This window comes from Ictidomys tridecemlineatus, chromosome 5, assembly GCF_052094955.1.
Source record: "Ictidomys tridecemlineatus isolate mIctTri1 chromosome 5, mIctTri1.hap1, whole genome shotgun sequence".
NCBI classification, from domain to species: Eukaryota; Metazoa; Chordata; class Mammalia; order Rodentia; family Sciuridae; genus Ictidomys; species Ictidomys tridecemlineatus.
In genome coordinates this window covers 49,426,987-49,445,293 of record NC_135481.1, presented here as the reverse complement: position 1 = coordinate 49,445,293, position 18,307 = coordinate 49,426,987, and the positions used below count along the sequence as shown (strand labels likewise).

The following is an 18,307-nucleotide window of genomic DNA, read 5'->3' as shown; positions in this document are numbered from 1 at the left end:
TTATATTTAATCTCTGAGTACATTAGATTTGACCAAGTGAAAAAAAATCAGAGATGCTATTCTGCGTAAAAGGAACAGTATTAAACAAAGGTATGGAGAGATATAACTTGATAGTACCTCAAGAAACACCAAATAATCTAGAGTAGCACAGAATAAAAATAGAGATCTAGGAAATATAAATATTTACTATTTAGAATTAACAAATCTTAATGACCAACTAATGGTCAGTGGTGAGAAAAAATAAGTGGAAATATAAAAGCAGTGATCCAGGAATGGAAAGCTGGAACTTCAATCAATGAAGAGTATATGACAAGAGCCTAAGACACAGATTCACAGGATTGGTTGGCTGAAATTCTCAGGACTTAAAGGGGACTATAAGCAAGCAGGAATAACTAGAAATAAGAAATTTATGTCTGAGATGGGTAGTGGGAACCATGTCAGAGTTTTTGAACATCAGAATGACCTGTAAGAAGCTGGGGCTCAGGAAAATATAAAGTGGCACAGAGATGTTGGCATTGACAGGTCTATTGGGAAAGATACACCCTGTAGCTAAACAACAAACAGCTGTTCGTAGTAGTAAGTGGAGGATGCTATGAATTTCCTAGGACTTGCTTCCTTTTGAATATATGTTCATGTCTAGTGTATTACATTACCTCTTCTTTCTCATACCCAAGAATTTAAAATACAGGTTTAACGTGTGGAGTAATGCAGAAAATTTTCTTAAATGGATTTATTGACTATTGATTTACAAAGTTTTTTTTTAATACATTAAAAGATCATATGGTAGGGCTGGGATTGTAGCACAGTGGTAGAGTGCTTGCTTAGCATGTGCGAGGCACTGGGTTCAATCCTCAGCACTACATAAAAATAAATAAAATAAAGATCAACAACCAAAAAAAAATTTTTTAAGAATCATATGGTAAACTTGTAACATTCATTTAAAGAGCACAGTCTTTGGAATTACCTATACCTAGAATTTGAGTTTTATCTTTATCATTATATAATTAATGCTAACTGTATAAAATTGATCTGGTAGAAAAAGTACACTCTTCTATTTTATGTTTTGGATGTTTACAAGTTGGGTATGATCCATTAAATGTGTAAGGATCTCAGAATTCAATACCACATTACTAGAATACATATACTATAATTGAATATCTTTCTGAAACATAGTCATATATAGTCTTAATATGGGTTTTTAGTTGTTATTTAATTAGAGAAATGATACAGAAACTGAATTTAGAAATATCTAATGTATTGGCAAATGACATCTGCCAGTTTAGGAGTCCAGGGACTTAAAGGGAACAGAAGTTTTCATGCCTATAGTCAGGAGATGGATTTACTTTCAGAATACTGCTGTTAGTTCTGTCACAGTTGACCTCTGAACTTAAAAGAGAAGAATATTAACAAGCATCAGTGTGGAGAATGAAAACTGTGTTCTAGCCATTGGGTGTTCCCCTAACTAGTTATCTAATGTTAGAGAAATCATTTAACATTCCTGAATTTATCTTTTTGTTCATCCCTGAACAAAGATGTTAAACCAAATGTGTAAAACTCTTTTTTACTCTTAAAATTTTTGATGGCTAACAGATATCACTAAAGCTGTTATTACCCTTTTATGAGAGAATGACCCCTTTGTTTATCAAACTGCAGTCTCATCATTATCAAAAGAAAAAGTTGTTTATTCTAGGTATAACAGTTGAGCAAGCATTTATGAAATGTCTGACAGATATGTGAAGCAGTTTGCTAAGTAGAGCATATGTGTGCATATGTGTAATCACTATGCATCAAGCAGAAAGAATTTACATGACTTTCTCTTGTGCGACTATTTTTTGTATCTTTTTTGATACTTCTTTTCTCAAGTTTTAGAAGAAATGAATGTTATTCCATTCAAAACTTAGTATTATCCTCTGTGACTCAATTACTTAAAATGCTTTTTCTTTGGGCTGGGCTTGTAGCTTAGTGGTAGAGCACTTGCCTAGCATGTGTGAGGCCCTGGGTTCAATCCCCAGTGTCACAAAATAAAATAAAAGGCTTTATTTTTAATTTTTATCTACATAAGTAATTTTTATCAACCTTCAAACATGTTGAAAATTATCCTTTAAAAAATATGTATGTATATGTAAATTTTTTTGATGGGGGTGGGAGAAAAATCATTCCAGAGTCTGTTGAGAAGGATTAAAGGTGTATAAAATTAGAGGCAAGGCCTCTGTCACAATATAGTTCAGATGAAGGTGATGAGGTGGAATGTTCGGGTTAGAATCTGTTAGAGTGATTTATTGAATGATGAGAGTTAGAGGGAAGGATGAATGTGGGATCTTACTCATCAAGACAGGACATATGAGAGTTTGGGTGGATTTTGGCAGGAAAGATGTTATATTCTCTATATTACCCAGTGCTGTTGGCCACCCATATTTCCTTGAAACCCTCACTTCCCTTGTCTTCTATGATCCCACTTTACCACCCTGTACCTTTCTTCTTTTTCCTATCTCTTTTGTAGCTTCCCTTCCACCTGCCAATTAAATGTAGATACACATTCTACATATAATCCTTTTCTTATTCTTTGCACTTCCTAGGCAAGCTTACTATTTTTTTAGTTTTTACATGCTACTTCTATGATGGTGATACATAGACTCGGATAACACATCTATCTGTATCTCTTAACCCAAAATTTTAACTACATATTACATGTTACAGATACCTGAAACTTATTGTGAACAGAAATGGAATTTACCTGGAGATTCCTATTACAATTAATGGAACCATTGTCCTCTCCGTCAGGCAGACCCAAATCTTGTGAATTGTCTGTCAGCCATTCCTGATCCCCATCTCCGTTCCATAATGTTATCTCACTCTGTTCTCATATTTCCATTTATGAATGGAACAGCTTGTCCTGCCCTTTTTAAGATAATCTCTTGCCTCAGTCTTTTCAGTATATTTCTAAATTTTCTCAAAGTCAGTAATCTCTCAATTTTTTAATTTATCCATACACTACTATCAGGTTTATCTTCTAATCAGACAAATCCTTTTCTTCAGTACCTGTAAAATTAAGCCCGACTTCCTTTTTTTTTTTTTTTAGCTCAACTTTCTTAATCTAACAATGACCTGAGCATTATCATCCTTACCTGAATTTGTTCTATACCTAATTTTTCAGTCATATCTATTTCTGTTCTCAAAAATAAGGACTTCCCTTTCCTCTTTAGTTCATGTGCATCTGTCATTCTTTTCACCTCCAGTGTCCCACCTCATCTGTAGAAATTCTTTTCATTTTTACTATTTACTGCAAATACTGCCTGTCTCTTAGAGCCTTAAGAGTTAGAATTAATAATTCCTTTCTCCACTCTTTTATGGCACTCTTTCCACTTGTTAAGCCCTTATTTTATTCTTCATAGGATTGCAAACTCAGAAGAACCTCTTACTAGTCCTTTTGATCTTGACCCATTCACAACACCTAGCATATTCATACAAAGTAATAGCTCAGCAAATCTTTGAGTATATGGAAACACAATGAAATGGTCTTCTTTCTCCTTAGTTTTCTTCTAATTATATTTTGGCTTTTGTAAGATTTGAAAATAATGAAATCCTTCCTGAAACAGATTATTTTAGAGTGATAAATGGTTGACATATAATTAATAAGTAATTCAGATACCATTTGAACAAAGCTTTTTAAAAACAAATATACTTAGAGATAATTTTGTTATTTATATTTCACTATTTAACATGTTATGTCCAAATTCTGTTGAAAAATAACAATCATTTTTAAAATTTAGGATGTCTTATTCATTTTAGGTTGAGAATTTCTTCTGTATGGGATCCCCACTAGCTGTTTTTTTGGCATTGCGTGGCATCCGCCCAGGAAACACTGGAAGTCAAGACCATATTTTACCTAGAGAGATTTGTAACCGATTGCTAAATATTTTCCATCCTACAGATCCAGTGGTGAGTTATAATGTACATTTTTTTTTCTCAATACTAAATTATTCCTTAAACAAAATCTATAGAAAACCTTGCCCCAGGTATCATTGAATTTACAAAAAGAGTTTATCTGATTTATTGCAAAAAATTATATTCTTTGTGTCTTGGTTCATTTAGAGCTCATGAAATAAAATACTTTAGAAATCGTCTGTTTATGTTGTAATATAAGGACATAATATTGTCCCTGGCCAATTAATACAAGAGATAAGGGTCTACCAGACTTTCAAACCTTAACACATTGTGTTATCAATAATTAGGAATGAGAAATCTTAAAAATCCTGATTTTTAAATACATTTTTCTCCTACACATGTTCCAATATTAGAAGGTTTTATAGATCCCCTTAAAAATAAAAATATTCAAATATTAAATATGAAATAGTGAAACTATTTTAGCCCAATAGAAATGTTGGATTTTTTCCGTTCTCCATTTTATTTGTGTTGTAAATAATGATTTTTAATGTATGCACATTCCAAGGATCTTGCATCTAGGTAAACTGTGTAATGCCAAATAAGATTTTTTAGACAAGAAAAATACTCTGGGCCAGGGATGTAGTGCATTGGGAGAGTGTGCTTAGCACACAAGAGGCCCTGGTTTCAGTCCTCATCCCAAACAAAACAAAACAAATATGTTTCCAAAAGTCCTTTGGGAATGAAGGCTAGGAATAACTAAATAGTAAAACAAATAAAATGGCATTCATTCTCTGAATAGTAGCTTTTGTTATAATTCTGTGAATCCTTTCAAAGAACCCTTAGCCAGTACCAACTAATATGCTATTTACTAATACTCAAATATTAGAAAATCTCCCATATGTGAAGGACTCATAACTGCCATATTTAAGAAACAAACTTCACGTGGAATTAAATTACTGGAAATAAACTTCAACTAGATACATCTGGGAGTCTCTGATGTTAGACTCAAATACAGACTACACAATCTTGGCTAAGTCATTTCTGAGCCTGTATCTAATGTATATGATGCAGTTAATAATATTTTACCTTACAGGGTTGTTTTGATTAAGTAAAACATGTGAAAGTACCCTGCTAGACAATAAGCATTTCATTACTGTATGTTCATCTTACCGTTTTCTTATAATGCATTTGAGTTTATAGCTGACCTGTGAGCCCTTTTCTTCATATGTTAAATTTGTATTTTTTTGTTTGTTTGTTTGTTTGTTTGTTTGTTTGTTTGTACTAGGGCCAGAACCTTTCACATGGTAATAAGCACACTGAACTATATCCCCATTCCTGTGATCTTTTTTATATTAATATGTTAACTTCTTTTCATTGTTTGTCAGAACTGTGCTAGGCGATTTTTACAAGCATTATCTGTTCTACTTCACATCCCTGTAAGGGGAATGCGATCCTTTCTATATCAGGAAACTAAGGCTCTGAGACCTTGTGATCTAACAAGTATCAGTTAATAAGTAGCAGAGGCCAGAATATAAACTTGGATTCTGATGCTACTACATCCATTGACTTTTCTGCTACATCATCTCAGATTTACATTGGGCAAATAGTCTTTTTTTTAAATATATACAGTTTTTAGTTGTAGATGGATACAACGCCTGTATTTTATTTATTTTTATGTGGTGCTGAGGATCGAACCCATTGCCTCACATGTGCTATGCAAGCCCTCTGCCACTGAGCCACAACCCCAGCCCTGAGCAAATAGTCTTTTGTTGGCATTTAATTTATGCTGTTACTATATTAATCTATTTGAAAATCAAGTTTAATAAGAGATTCTAAAATATAAAAAATTGACCTTATTTGTTGTATTCCATGTTAGCATTTACTTCATTTTATGAGACTGACATAAATCTAATTTTTAGATGAAATCAGAACATAATAAAATTAATCTATACCTCTAAAAAATGAATTACTGAACACTATTATCCTAGACTAACTCTGATTTTTCATAATCATTAAGGTTGTATATTAATAGCCCTGGCACATATTATTAACAGTGAACAAATAAAAAATACATGTTTGAAATATCTGTTTTTTTAATATCATCTACTTAATGTAAAATAGTTTAAAAATATACATTGTCTTAATATTTAATTATTGTGCATTAATGATGTGTTTCTTTGAATTTTTTTAAAATCAAGGCTTATAGATTAGAACCATTAATATTGAAACACTACAGCAACATTTCACCTGTCCAGATCCACTGGTACAATACTTCAAATCCTCTACCTTATGAGCATATGAAGCCAAGTTTTCTCAACCCAGCAAAAGAACCTACCTCAATTTCGGAGAATGAAGGCATTTCAACCATACCAAGCCCTGTGACCTCACCAGTCTTATCCCGCCGACACTATGGAGAATCTATAACTAATATAGGCAAAGCAAGCATATTAGGTAATTTCTCTTTTAAGCATTTTTTATTCATGAATATAAGCATATTTTATAGATATTAAATTTGGGAAACTTGGAAATACTTGGTGTATTACTAAACTTTTAATAGCTAATCTTCTAGAATTAACTACTCTCGAACTGCCAGTTGAAAAAGTTCTAAAGTGTACTGATTAGATCAGAGCCTGAAGTTTTATGTAAGATAAGAAGAATGGATACAGAAAAAGCATAGTTCTGAGAATCAATTTTGTCATTTTAATCTGGACTATATCACCTACTAGGAGATCTGGAGCAAATTCTATAGTTTTTGATGTTCCACTTCCTCTTCTGTGAAATGTGTTGAAGAGCCTCCCCTCACCCAGTCCTCTGATCTGTTCTATGTCTCTTGAACTGTGCTTCCTGAGAGCCGCAAGGACATTTTGAATGATCTCCAGTACTAGTGCAATCTTTGTATCAGTTCTGTGCTTGAATTTGTTCATTGCTTTTGGTTACAAGCGGCCTTAATACAAAATGCCACAAGATGGCACTAGAAATGAGCTTTGTCTACTAGGCTCATTTGATGTTTCACTTGTCATAGGCACAGATGGTTTATTAATGGATTTTTATAATATATCTGCTTAACTTCAGTAGTAAGTATATCTGTCAATAGTAAATTGATACCCATGTCAATGGCATGGTTCTCTTATTAAAGTTTTTAATCTTGCTAAATATTTCAATAATGGTGATCACTTAAATAAAATAACATCGTTATTCCTTTGTTTATATTCCTATAAACTGGACTCCTAGAGTTTATACAACTCTCCTTCTTTTTTAACACCACTTGTATTTAGAAACCTACAGGATAAATTGTAATTTTCTTATGTCTCCACCCTGGAAAAGCATGACTAGGACTTGGTCCCTCTGCCAATTGGCTACAAGTATGGGTGGTGCTCTTCAGCTTAGTGTGTGGTATGTTTCAACAAAATGACTACCCTGTTTTGTAAAATGCAGGAGCTGCTAGCATTGGAAAGGGGCTTGGAGGAATGCTGTTCTCAAGATTTGGACGTTCATCTGCATCCCAGCCATCGGAGACATCAAAAGACTCAATGGAAGATGAGAAGAAATCAGTTCCTTCTCCTTCTACTACCACCGTGGCAACCCAGACCCTTCCACATAGCAGTTCTGGCTTTCTTGATTCTGCATGTTAGTTCATATAGTTATTCCATTGAGTTTATACTGCTGTCTTTTTAAAACTTGAGAAGAGCAGGACATTTTAAGATATTAGCACTAGCACTAAGGTATGCTCAGATCTAAAGCATACCTTAACTTTAAAAAAAAAATACTTTCCTCCTACTTATATTTTTAAGATTACTTTCCAGGTAAATGCAGTTTCTGTTTCTGCATTGGTAAATTGATAGTTAGATCATTAATAATCAGGGTCTTGTGGCACAAGGATCTAAAATATCAAGTATAAACAAACCTCTTTGGGGTAAGTACCCCTGATTTTTATAAAGTTGATTTTTATAAATATGGTCTTCTCAGTCTTAAAAATTGCTTCAAATCTATGATGTATCTGATCTGAAACTTTTTAAAACTGCTCTGCCGGAGCCATCCTCCCCTCATCTAGCCTAATTACGAGACCTTCAAAGCTTAGAATTTTTATTAGTTCCACTGTATGGCTTCCAGTACTGTCCCAGTTGGGCTTAGCATGAGAATAGAACTTTAATTTTTTCTAGTGGACTTATGAAGTTTAAAATCTTGAATAACTATGACACACTAATGTACTTAGTGTATACTCACATCCAAAAAATCTGAACTTGAACATTATTTTTAAGTGTTCAGTAAAATAAAACTAATAGTCAAGGCCTTTTTTTCCTTTGAGATATATAAAAGGAAATGTAGATTCTGAAAAAAAGACACATATACACACTTATATACATTCTAAAAATGTTCTATAACTATAGAAAGAGGAACAATTGCCTTCTCTAAAAAATTTTAAACATATTTCAGTTTCTTGTATCATTGTGTTTTTTCTGTGTCTGGTGCTCTGAATTTTAAAATTACCAGCATTTATTGCCATCCATAAAACTTGCTTAAAAAGGAAGCAAGTTCAAGTTTAATGGTCTGAAGAGGATGGATATTTCCTGCAGTCAGCCCCACGCCAGGATAAATTGTCAATAGGGTTGTACATTCCTAACTAGGCAAATAGCATTTTTTTTAATTTGTTATTAAGAACTGAAAACATGATTGCAGATCTTTTGAATCCTATCTAGAAAATTCTTCTTAAACTTTAGTATTTGTATATAATAGTTTAGTTTTCCTGTAAGAGTTTCTATACTATTGCTGATTTCAGTTGTCATTTTTACTTAATATCAAAAATGTGATGGTGAAAACAAAATTTTGTCATGACATGCAGGTGTCAAAAGATCACTCTAACTTCTAAAGAAAATTAATTTCAAAGAATTTTGTGACCTGACAGTTAAATCACAGTTCTTTGTAATGCTATTAAAATACAAGAGTGATGCTAATTAACAGAGTAATGAGGAAACAAGAAAAGCACACTAGGAGTTGAATCCCAGAAAAACGCTAATGAAAACATGTAATCTATAGGATCCAAAGGAAGAAAACTGCTTTAGTTTGTTCTTTCTCAGGGTTTTTGTTTGGGGTTTTTTTTGTCTCTATTTAACATATTAATTTCAAGATGATAATAGAGAAACCTTCTACTTCTAGAACATTCCATAGAGATACTTGGCTTAACACATATTCTGCCATTCTTGCATGTAAATTCTTTGCTTGTCCTAATGGTAAATTCCTTGTCTTCTGTTGTCTCAACTAAATCTGAGTTAATCATGAGTCTTAATTACATATATTCATCTCTAGAAGAGATGTCACTATTAAAATTGGACAATTACTACCAAAATAGGATTTTACCTTTTAAATCAGATCCTCAGAATAGGCTTAATTCTTTGACTTGCTTCAATAACATACCTTTTTATGTAATTTTTGACTTAGACAAATTTCTTACATCATAATTGCTGTCTTGGCTTTATCTTGTAAATCAAAAAATTGTTCTTTCTTTATCTTTCTGAAATTTGGTGGTTGTGATTAGGTGATTGCCTCGGTTCTTCTGGATAACCTTTCTTCTGAAGCTACTCTCTGTCTTGTTTTCCTCACTGTTTTAGGGTAAGAAGGCAAAAGACTTCGAATTTGTGGTCAGTCAGGGCTTTTGTCTTTGAAGAGTAATGTGGTCAGTTGAATCAGTGTTTCATCAAGTTGAAGCATCTTATACATCTATTATATATCTATTCTTTGTTTCTTTTAAAAAGTCTAGGCTTCTTTTCAAAAGTTTTGTGGTTTCATTTCTTGTGTCCCTCTGTGTTTGTAAAATAATTATGAAAGGAAATGATCTGTTTCTTTTAGCATTGCTCTGGGTTAGAGCCTAAATTAGCTGTAAATTTGGGGACCATCTGGGTAATAATAGATTATAAAATTATATTTCAAAGTTAATTATGCTTGCATTTTTCATGAAAGAGCGCTTCACAAAAACCAAGGGGTATACTTCCTTATGTATATTATATAGTCAGCTTATTTGGAAGTATTGTTCTAACTTTTGACCACTGCAACATTGAAGGCCATTTTTAACCATTAGCCACATCTTTACAGCATCTTGTGTTTTTTTTTTCACAGATTTCAGACTTCAAGAATCGTTCTTTTATCTCCCACAACTTCTTTTTCCGGAAAATGTAATGCAGAATAAAGATAATACCCTCGGTATGGTATATGACAGGAATAGCACTCAAAACACTATAAAAATGATCTACCTAATCTTCTGTAATTGAAAAATTGGGTCAAATCATCTGAGATCACCTTCATGTTACCACTATAGACTTTTTTATATGTATTTCCCTCCCATATTTTCTAATCTTCCTGAAACCTGGGTATTGATTATCTGCTTAATGTGCTAAAGTATATAATATTCTTGTTATACTCCTATAGAGAAGGAACCTTTTAGAATGGGGAGATAGGTCAGTTTCTTTCTATCCTTCTTCTATGATACTGGGGACTGAACCCAGGGCCTCAGGCATGCTTTATCACTGAGCTACATACCCAGACCTTTTTTATTATTTTTTTGAGACAGGGTCTTGCTAGGTTGCCTAGGATGGCCTCGAACTTGTAATCTCCTTGCTGTAGCTTCCTGAGTAGCTGGGATTACAGATGTGCCACCACACTTGACTCCTCTTCTTTATTATCCTAGCATCTTAAAAGAGGTTAACTGTTCTTTTCATGTAAATATAAAAAAGATTTCATGATACAAAGAACTTAATTGTTCCTACTTATTTCAGGATTCAGTGATTTTTAACACTTAGGGTTGTAAATATATCATAGTTGATATCTAGTTTCAATACAAATATTTGAAGTACTTTAAAGAAGTAGATTCACTTTCAAAAATAGTATTATTGGAGGTAAGAGATACTTTCAGCCTCTTTGTAATTTTCCTCACATTCTCACACCAAAAACTAATCTTAACAATTTAAAAAAATTTTATTTTTATTCTCATTCCCTTTTTTATAGTTTTTAATATTAGATTTTGTCTTTGATTTTAAAAATTACATTTGTCTTTGGATATTTTAGCTACATTTAATATTACATTCTGCTGATTTTTATAAATATTTTTAATAGTCAAAAATGGCTTATCAAGTTAGTGTAAGAAGCTTTTTTTGGGGGGGAGGCTTCATAGCAATATTTTGTATTGACTAAATTCAGTGAATTCCCCTCAAGAAATGATCTTATGTAGGTGATCTCTCTGGTCTTTGCTGATCAAATTAGCCAGTCACTTTCATAAAGAAATAATTTTATTTGTACCTTTTGCATTTTCAGTTGGAGGAAGGAAAATTAACCTACTCATATATTTGTCCTATATTAAGAAGCCCAAGCAGTTAGATCACTAATCATATCTGCATCAAACAGATTCAGGTGGCAAAATCTATTTGACTTTCATTTTCTCTTTCCTTGTTTTCACTTATCCAATACCTTTCTTAAAAGTTACCATGAGCCAAGATATCTTGGTAATCACTAGAAAAGATACCAAGATGAAACAGACTTATAGAACATAACTATTAAATGCCGTCATAAAAATTTAATGTTTTATGAAGAGCATATGTTCTCGTAGGGAAGGTGCTAGTAGGAAGGTATAGATAATTGCATATCTATAACTTGTGGTAGCATGTGATGAGTCACACCTAACAGGCAGAAATGAAAGGAATCTTGTCAATTCTGAGGAATGAGAGCTGCTTTCACCTGGAGAAATTTAAAAAAAGACTTTGTGAAAGAAGTGTGGTATGGACATGAAAAGACATTGCAGGAAAAAGAAACAGCATGGGCAGAACTAGGGCTGTGAAGCATGGGGGACATGTAGAGAACTGTGCATTAGTTTTCTTGAGAAGAGGAAGGGAGTGGAAGGGGGAGTAGTTCTGAATTGAATATGGTTAGAAAAGTTTGTTAACCAGCTTATGTAGAGTCTAACAACTCTGGCTATTTCCTAGAATTTTTAATACTCAAAAAGTGTGCCTATCTGTGGTCATCTATTGAGAATTTGAATGTCTTCCAGAATACTTTTATTTTGAGAAAAAAAATTTTGGCAGAGATGACAACTGATTATAAAGCTGATTTTGAAATTTTTGTTAGTATTTTAAAATAAAGAATAGTTGGAAGAACCAATACTTAACAAATTATAAATATTCCTTGCATGTTAAACACTTAGCTACATGAAATGTTTAGTTGCTCTGAGGCTACTCAGAAATAAATAACTTGGAATCAAGAACTCTGAACACATATTCTTTCCTTTCTGGGTAATCTTTTACCAGTTATAAAAATGAGAAACTCAATTATATACTTATATAAATGAGTTTATATAACTCATTTATATACTCCTTATATACCCAACCCTGCTTTGGCCAAGAGCAGGTCACATGGCACATGTAGGGGATGCTGCCATATAGAACTCCACTCCCTTGGGAATTCCCTGATCTACATAAAAGAGAGGGCACAGGCCTACCAGTTCTATTCATTTTTCCACACAACCAGCATAGATAACCACACTTATAGGCAGATTGTATGGAGTAAACCTTTTAAGGAGGATAAGGGACTGGAATAGGTTCATGAGGTATATGCTGGCTACTTAAATTCCCATTTTGATCAGTACAACCCAAAGATTAATAGAAAAGGAGGGGGAGCCAATCTATCAGTGACATTGATTAAAGTTCCTATAGGTGGTAAGAATGACAAGGGCACATGGTATAACAGAACAAAAGTTAACATTTGAGTGTCTGTGAAAGATAGTGTTATAAGACAGTAGAAACATATTAAAAATAAATTTCAGGGCCACAAAATTCAATAGGAGCCAGAGAACACTTGTAACAGGGAAAATCTCCCCTTTACTTAAAAACAATTTCAACTAAAGACTTTGGACTAGAAGCTATGATGCAATGGCATTTGAAAATGAGTTCTTAGAAAGTATAACCCAGTGGTCCTTACCAATCTTAACACATATGTTTTTCTATCTCTTCTGTTTTTCCTCCTCTTTTTTCTTTGTAACCAACGTCATCTGGACTTGCCTTCATTATGCTTGAGAATTCCAGTTTTCTTCTCTTTTTTCATGTTCCTGACTGTTGTGCTGGAATGTGCCTACGAATGTAATATAAATGTTCATGGAATATATGTTACAAGGTTAGGACATTCCCACCTCACAATTCCACACAGAGTTCAGCTATTTCTGATTTATAATGGATTAGCTTAATTAAATGAAATAGTCATAATCAAAAAGAACTTTGTAAAAAGCCTAAGTCAATGTATTTTAGAAGTATATTCTAGCCTAATTGGTATTTATACATAACTCTTAATGTAAACCTTTCCTGAATATGTACAGATAAATCCATGAACATTTCTTGTTAGAAAAACATAATTGAATAGCAAAATAATAACTATATATGACCCTTTAAAAAAAACTTTGTTTTAATTTTTTTAGTTGTAGTTAGACACAATAACTTTATTTTATTTATTTATTTTTATGTGGTGCTGAGGATCGAGCCCAGCGCACCTCATACATGCTAGGCAAGCGTTCTACCGTTGAGCCACAACCCCAACCCCATGTGTAATCCTTTTTAAACTGCCAAATAATATTCTTACAAAATACCCACTTAAAATAAGCATTAAGTAAGCACTTGCTTCATAGAGTGATAGGATTTGTGTGTGTGACTACCAAATTCCTAGTATAAAGCAAAACCTAACGTTTTCTCCAGCCTTCTTGATTTTTACCAATTCTTACTTTTGACCATCTTTGGCACTTTGAAGAAAGAGCAGACTTTATGTTATGGCAGTGACTTGATGTTTTTGTTTTATAAGACAGACCCTTCATACCACATGGCTCATGCAGTTTTAAAGGAGTTCCTGAAGATCAAAAAGTCTTCTAAATGTTTTCAGTAAGGATTTATCAAATAAGTCCATTGAGATTCTCATAAGAATCTAGATTTGTTTAAGGGGATTTTTCTTCTAACAGGTATTGTAAGAACCTTATGTAGCTTTTAATAAGAGACTTAATAAATTCATTGAATTTTTTGTGGTGGGGAATACCAGGGATTAAACTCAGGGGCACTTGACCACTGAGCCACATTCCCCATCCCTATTTTGATTTTATTTAGAGGCAGCATTTCACCGAGTTGCTTAGCACCTCTCTCCTTGCTAGGTACGATACTCAGCCTACCAAACCACTGGGATTTCAGGCGTGTGCCACTGCACCAAGCTACTGAATTATTTGAGGACAGTACTATTGTACGCGTAGTCCTTCTCCTAAGAATTACCACTGTTCTCCCAGCTTCTCCCACACAGACACTTAGGGGTTCTAACATTTTGATGAGCATTTGCTGTTTCATGCTGACTGAATGCAGAGTAGGGTGTGTAGTGGTGGCCTATAAGGAAGGAATTCAGTCTAGTAGGGAAAACATTTTGACTATAAGATGGTTATGTTTGAAGACATAGGCCTCCTATATAAGAAGCCATTGAATGATCTGTTATACTGCAGTGGGCATTATGCATGCAAGCTTGGCCCATAGTTCTTCAAGGGGAGTGTTTTTATTTAACAGATTGGGAACAAAAATTCTCAGAATTCCATCTTTGTACTCTTCAGATGAACTATAGACACTGTGGCATACTTTCGATATTTTTTTCATTAAAAACTTGTGTTTCATACAACACTAGTTCAGAATTTAAGCCCAGTTCCTTTTACGCCAAAAATGTGCCATGGTGCCCAGTGAATTTTTTTTGGCTGTCTTCCTTTGTTGTTCCATATTGACTTGCGTAAACAGAGGAATAGACTCCACCAAATAGAATCCAGTGCTACTGAAGCTCTTTCAGGTGTTTGTTCCATAAGAATAGAGTAAAAGACTTCTTTTTTTAAAAGGGCAATTAGAAAAATCATGTTCATTGGCTAAATTTTTACTCTTAACTGTAAAAGTCTATATTGAACTATCTTATTATAATCATTATTCATTTAACTTCTTTCTTCTTTTTAGTGGAATTGGATCACAGGATCGATTTTGAACTCAGAGAAGGCCTTGTGGAGAGCCGCTATTGGTCAGCTGTCACGTCACACACTGCCTACTGGTCATCCTTGGATGTTGCCCTCTTTCTTTTAACTTTCATGTACAAACACGAGCACGATAATGATGCAAAACCCAGTTTAGATCCAATCTGAACTCTTGAAGGATATTAATGATCCAAAACTGATTTTTTTTTTCTGTTAAAATATGTGTGTCAAGATATGAAGATTTCAGGGTTAAGTATGTTCCAGTTTTGTTTGGGGCAAGAAATATTTGAATTTAAAAGCACTTTATTTAAAAAAAAAAACAAACACATTTTTAGTTCTAAAGAAGTTACTTACAGTTCCATTATTTCGATTATGAATCTGACAGAACTCCCTGCAGAGAATCAAGCAAGACCTGGAAGTGAGAACGGTTTGGGTGAACTGCATGTAAAGGTTACAAATTACAATCTAATTTCTCCAAAATATAAAATCATAATAATGGGTTGAATCTAATGTATTAACCAAAATATGTTATAAATCTCAAATGTTCAAGGTTCAATGTAGTCTGTGTGAAGATTACAGTGTGGTATATCATTGTTTTAAATTTTTTGAAATCTTCCATTTTTCACAATTCCTTTGAAAGAAGAGAAACTAATGCTAAAAAACAATATTTGAGTTGAACTAAAAAAAACAATATTTGAACTACTATATTTATAATTTATGACCTCTGACTAATTGCTTTATTTCAGTATATGAAACATTACATTTTTTAATGTTTCCTTTGAATTAATTTAAGAACCACATTTAGTTTCTATAGTGTTAAGACCCTTTTTTCTCAGAATTCCATCTTTGTACTCTTCAGATGAACTATAGACACTGTGGCATACTTTCGATATTTTTTTCATTAAAAACTTGTGTTTCATACAACACTAGTTCAGTTTTTCTTTAAGTGAACTTTTTATTATGTCCCATATATCTCAAAGAAAGTAAAATTTTTCTAAACTTGGCAGTACTCCATATTGGGTACATTTCATTAACTTTATTAGAAAACCAATAAACATCTTTGGAATAAGGAATATGAAAACAAAAAAAATGTATAAACATTTATGTGCCAAATATTAACATAGATGAGGGGATCGAGGGCTACTAACAAATTTTTAAAGTATTAAAACAGAGTAGGCACAATGAATCAACACACTGAGGCCCTAAAAGGGTTTTTCTCAGCTGTGATTGTTTCCACAGTGCTTTTCATCTGGGGAGCTCAAAGGGCTTTAAGAGACGTGCATTCAGCAATGTGGGTAGTTGCTCCTCGAGGTAAGTAAATGAACATTGTTTCCATGTTACCTGTTACTACACCAAGGCACCAAAACGTTTAAAGTGCCTTGCATTAGATTACATAGCAAATCAGGACTTGGATGAAGGCAAACCATATTATTTTACATGCTGTTTAAAATTCACATGTGACCTGTTAGTTTGCAGACAATAGCAGAAGTTGAAGAAAAGACCGTGAAACCAATATATTACCCTGCATATTCATTCTTGGGTCTTCACACAACAAAGAAGTTTTTTTAAAAGAGCGGATAGTAGCCGTCTCTGCCACAGCCAACCCTCACTTCTGAGTGCTTCCACTAGGTTCCACTCAAGGTGCTGTTTTTATTTATCTTGCAAGGAATTTCTTAGCTTCCCAGCAGTCACTGTTGGAGGGTAGGGGTAGTAGAGTCCGTCAGTCTCACATCCCACCTCCTCTCTTTATAGGTTAGAACCTCTCTGGTTTATTCAGAGGCTTTATTCCACACCATCAGTACTATTGGCTGTTTTGGCCTTACATTGAATTTGCACAATATGAAGCACTTCTTTTTAATATTTAAAAAAGTCTGAAGGCTTCATGACCAAGTTCATGACTCAGTAAGAAACCCTTGCTATAAAAGATAGTATCTTAGCAAATCTGAAGCAAGCCCCTTTTAATTCAGAGTTACCTATGAACTCAGGTCATTTTCATAGCCTGTTTATTTTTTAGGTCTAATTTAGTTCTCAGGAAAATTAAACCCATGTCATACGACTGTCTTTAAAGGTACTTGAACATATGTTGCTGTATTTGGTTTGACACTTAAATGCCCAAGAGCTTTAGGGGTTCCTTCTTAACCACTGCAATGTGAAGAACCTTTTTTACCTTAAAAGAGTAAGATTCCATCACACATTTTAATTTAATATTGAGTAAGAAGGAAAGTAAGTTACCATAACTGAAGGAATATGTCCACTGTCTTTACTTCATATTGGAAAATAGTCAAATTTTACCACTCAGAGTTTACTTGAATTCTTGGAAAGAACAACATTCAAAACCTTCTTTTCAAAATAGATATTCTGGACCACTGGGCAGGTGTTTGTTTCCAATTATTTCCTCGATGAGAGATGGTGATTTTAGTTTTATCGTATTCTTGTTTTCATGTCTCTGCATGTTTATCATGGGATGTACTTGTATATACTCAAGTGATATACAGAGTATGTGTAATTCTGGCTTGATATAGAAGCTAAGTCCGTTACTGAGTAACATTTTGCAACTTTATTCCAGCAAGTACTTAATTGGCCAAAAAAAGTCCTGTTTTTGATACTATTAAAATTTTATTCTCTATTTTGCGTATATGCTATGATTCTCTTGATTACTGATCAGATTATTCAACATTAATCCAAAGAGTAGTTGGAAATTAGAATAAGGAGAATGTTTTGGAATAAATCTTGCTTTATTTTACCTTTAAAATTAGCCTTTCTAAGCCTTTTGCTGGTTCATAATTATCTTCAGCAGTAATTTTGCTTATAATTCAATATTAACTGTATTTTAGAACATAATCATAAAATAATACTGGGTATTTCAATAACAAGTCCTTTATATGTGAAGCAAAGTTTTAGGAGCCTATGTTTTACTTCTACTAAATTGTCCAATTGGGTTTTTACTCACACAAAAGGCCTCAAGACACAAAAACTTTGATCAATCCTTCTCTCTTCCTCTCCCCCCTCCCTCCTCCCTTCTTCCCCTTTCTCTCTCCCTCCTTCCTTCCCTCTTTCCCCCCTCCGCCTCCCTCTCTCCCCCTTCTCTCTCATCCTCATTGGATTGAAGCATTCTGCCCTATAAGACATGTAACACATCACATCCCAGTTTTGTATCCCCCAAGAGTCAGAAGGTGCAGGGTCACAGCTCAGGCCACTTGTCAGCTACCTGAGCCCCTTTAAGGGGCTTGAAGTGGAGTCAGACCAAACAATGGGATCTTATGTAAGGTCTAGAGTAGAGTCATTTAATTTCTTTATAAAAGAGTTTTGTCTCCTCAGTTACTAATGAATAAGACTTTTGGAAACTTGAGAAAGCCCACTCTAGTCCATATCCTTAAAATTGCTTTTTAATGATCTTTCAGTGCTTTAAAAATGGGG

The 18,307-nt window shown here is 33.6% G+C and overlaps 1 protein-coding gene across 9 annotated transcripts in view; it reads left to right on the top strand.

Annotated features, from left to right (window-relative positions):
- Ddhd1 (DDHD domain containing 1) overlaps positions 1-17,516 on the top strand; it is a 77,751-nt gene extending 60,235 nt beyond the window's left edge. For 5 of the 9 annotated variants that reach the window (XM_040276316.2, XM_078049920.1, XM_078049918.1 and 2 more), the window contains 5 exons: positions 3,790-3,939; positions 6,084-6,336; positions 7,321-7,512; positions 9,997-10,080; positions 14,877-17,516. In XM_040276316.2, coding sequence (XP_040132250.2) covers positions 3,790-3,939; positions 6,084-6,336; positions 7,321-7,512; positions 9,997-10,080; positions 14,877-15,058 — 861 coding nt within the window. In that variant the 3' untranslated portion in view covers positions 15,059-17,516. The remainder of the gene's footprint in view (positions 1-3,789; positions 3,940-6,083; positions 6,337-7,320; positions 7,513-9,996; positions 10,081-14,876) is intronic. The other 4 variants (XM_078049922.1, XM_078049919.1, XM_078049921.1 and 1 more) reach the window with 1 other exon arrangement.
- Positions 17,517-18,307: the final 791 nt, after the last annotated feature.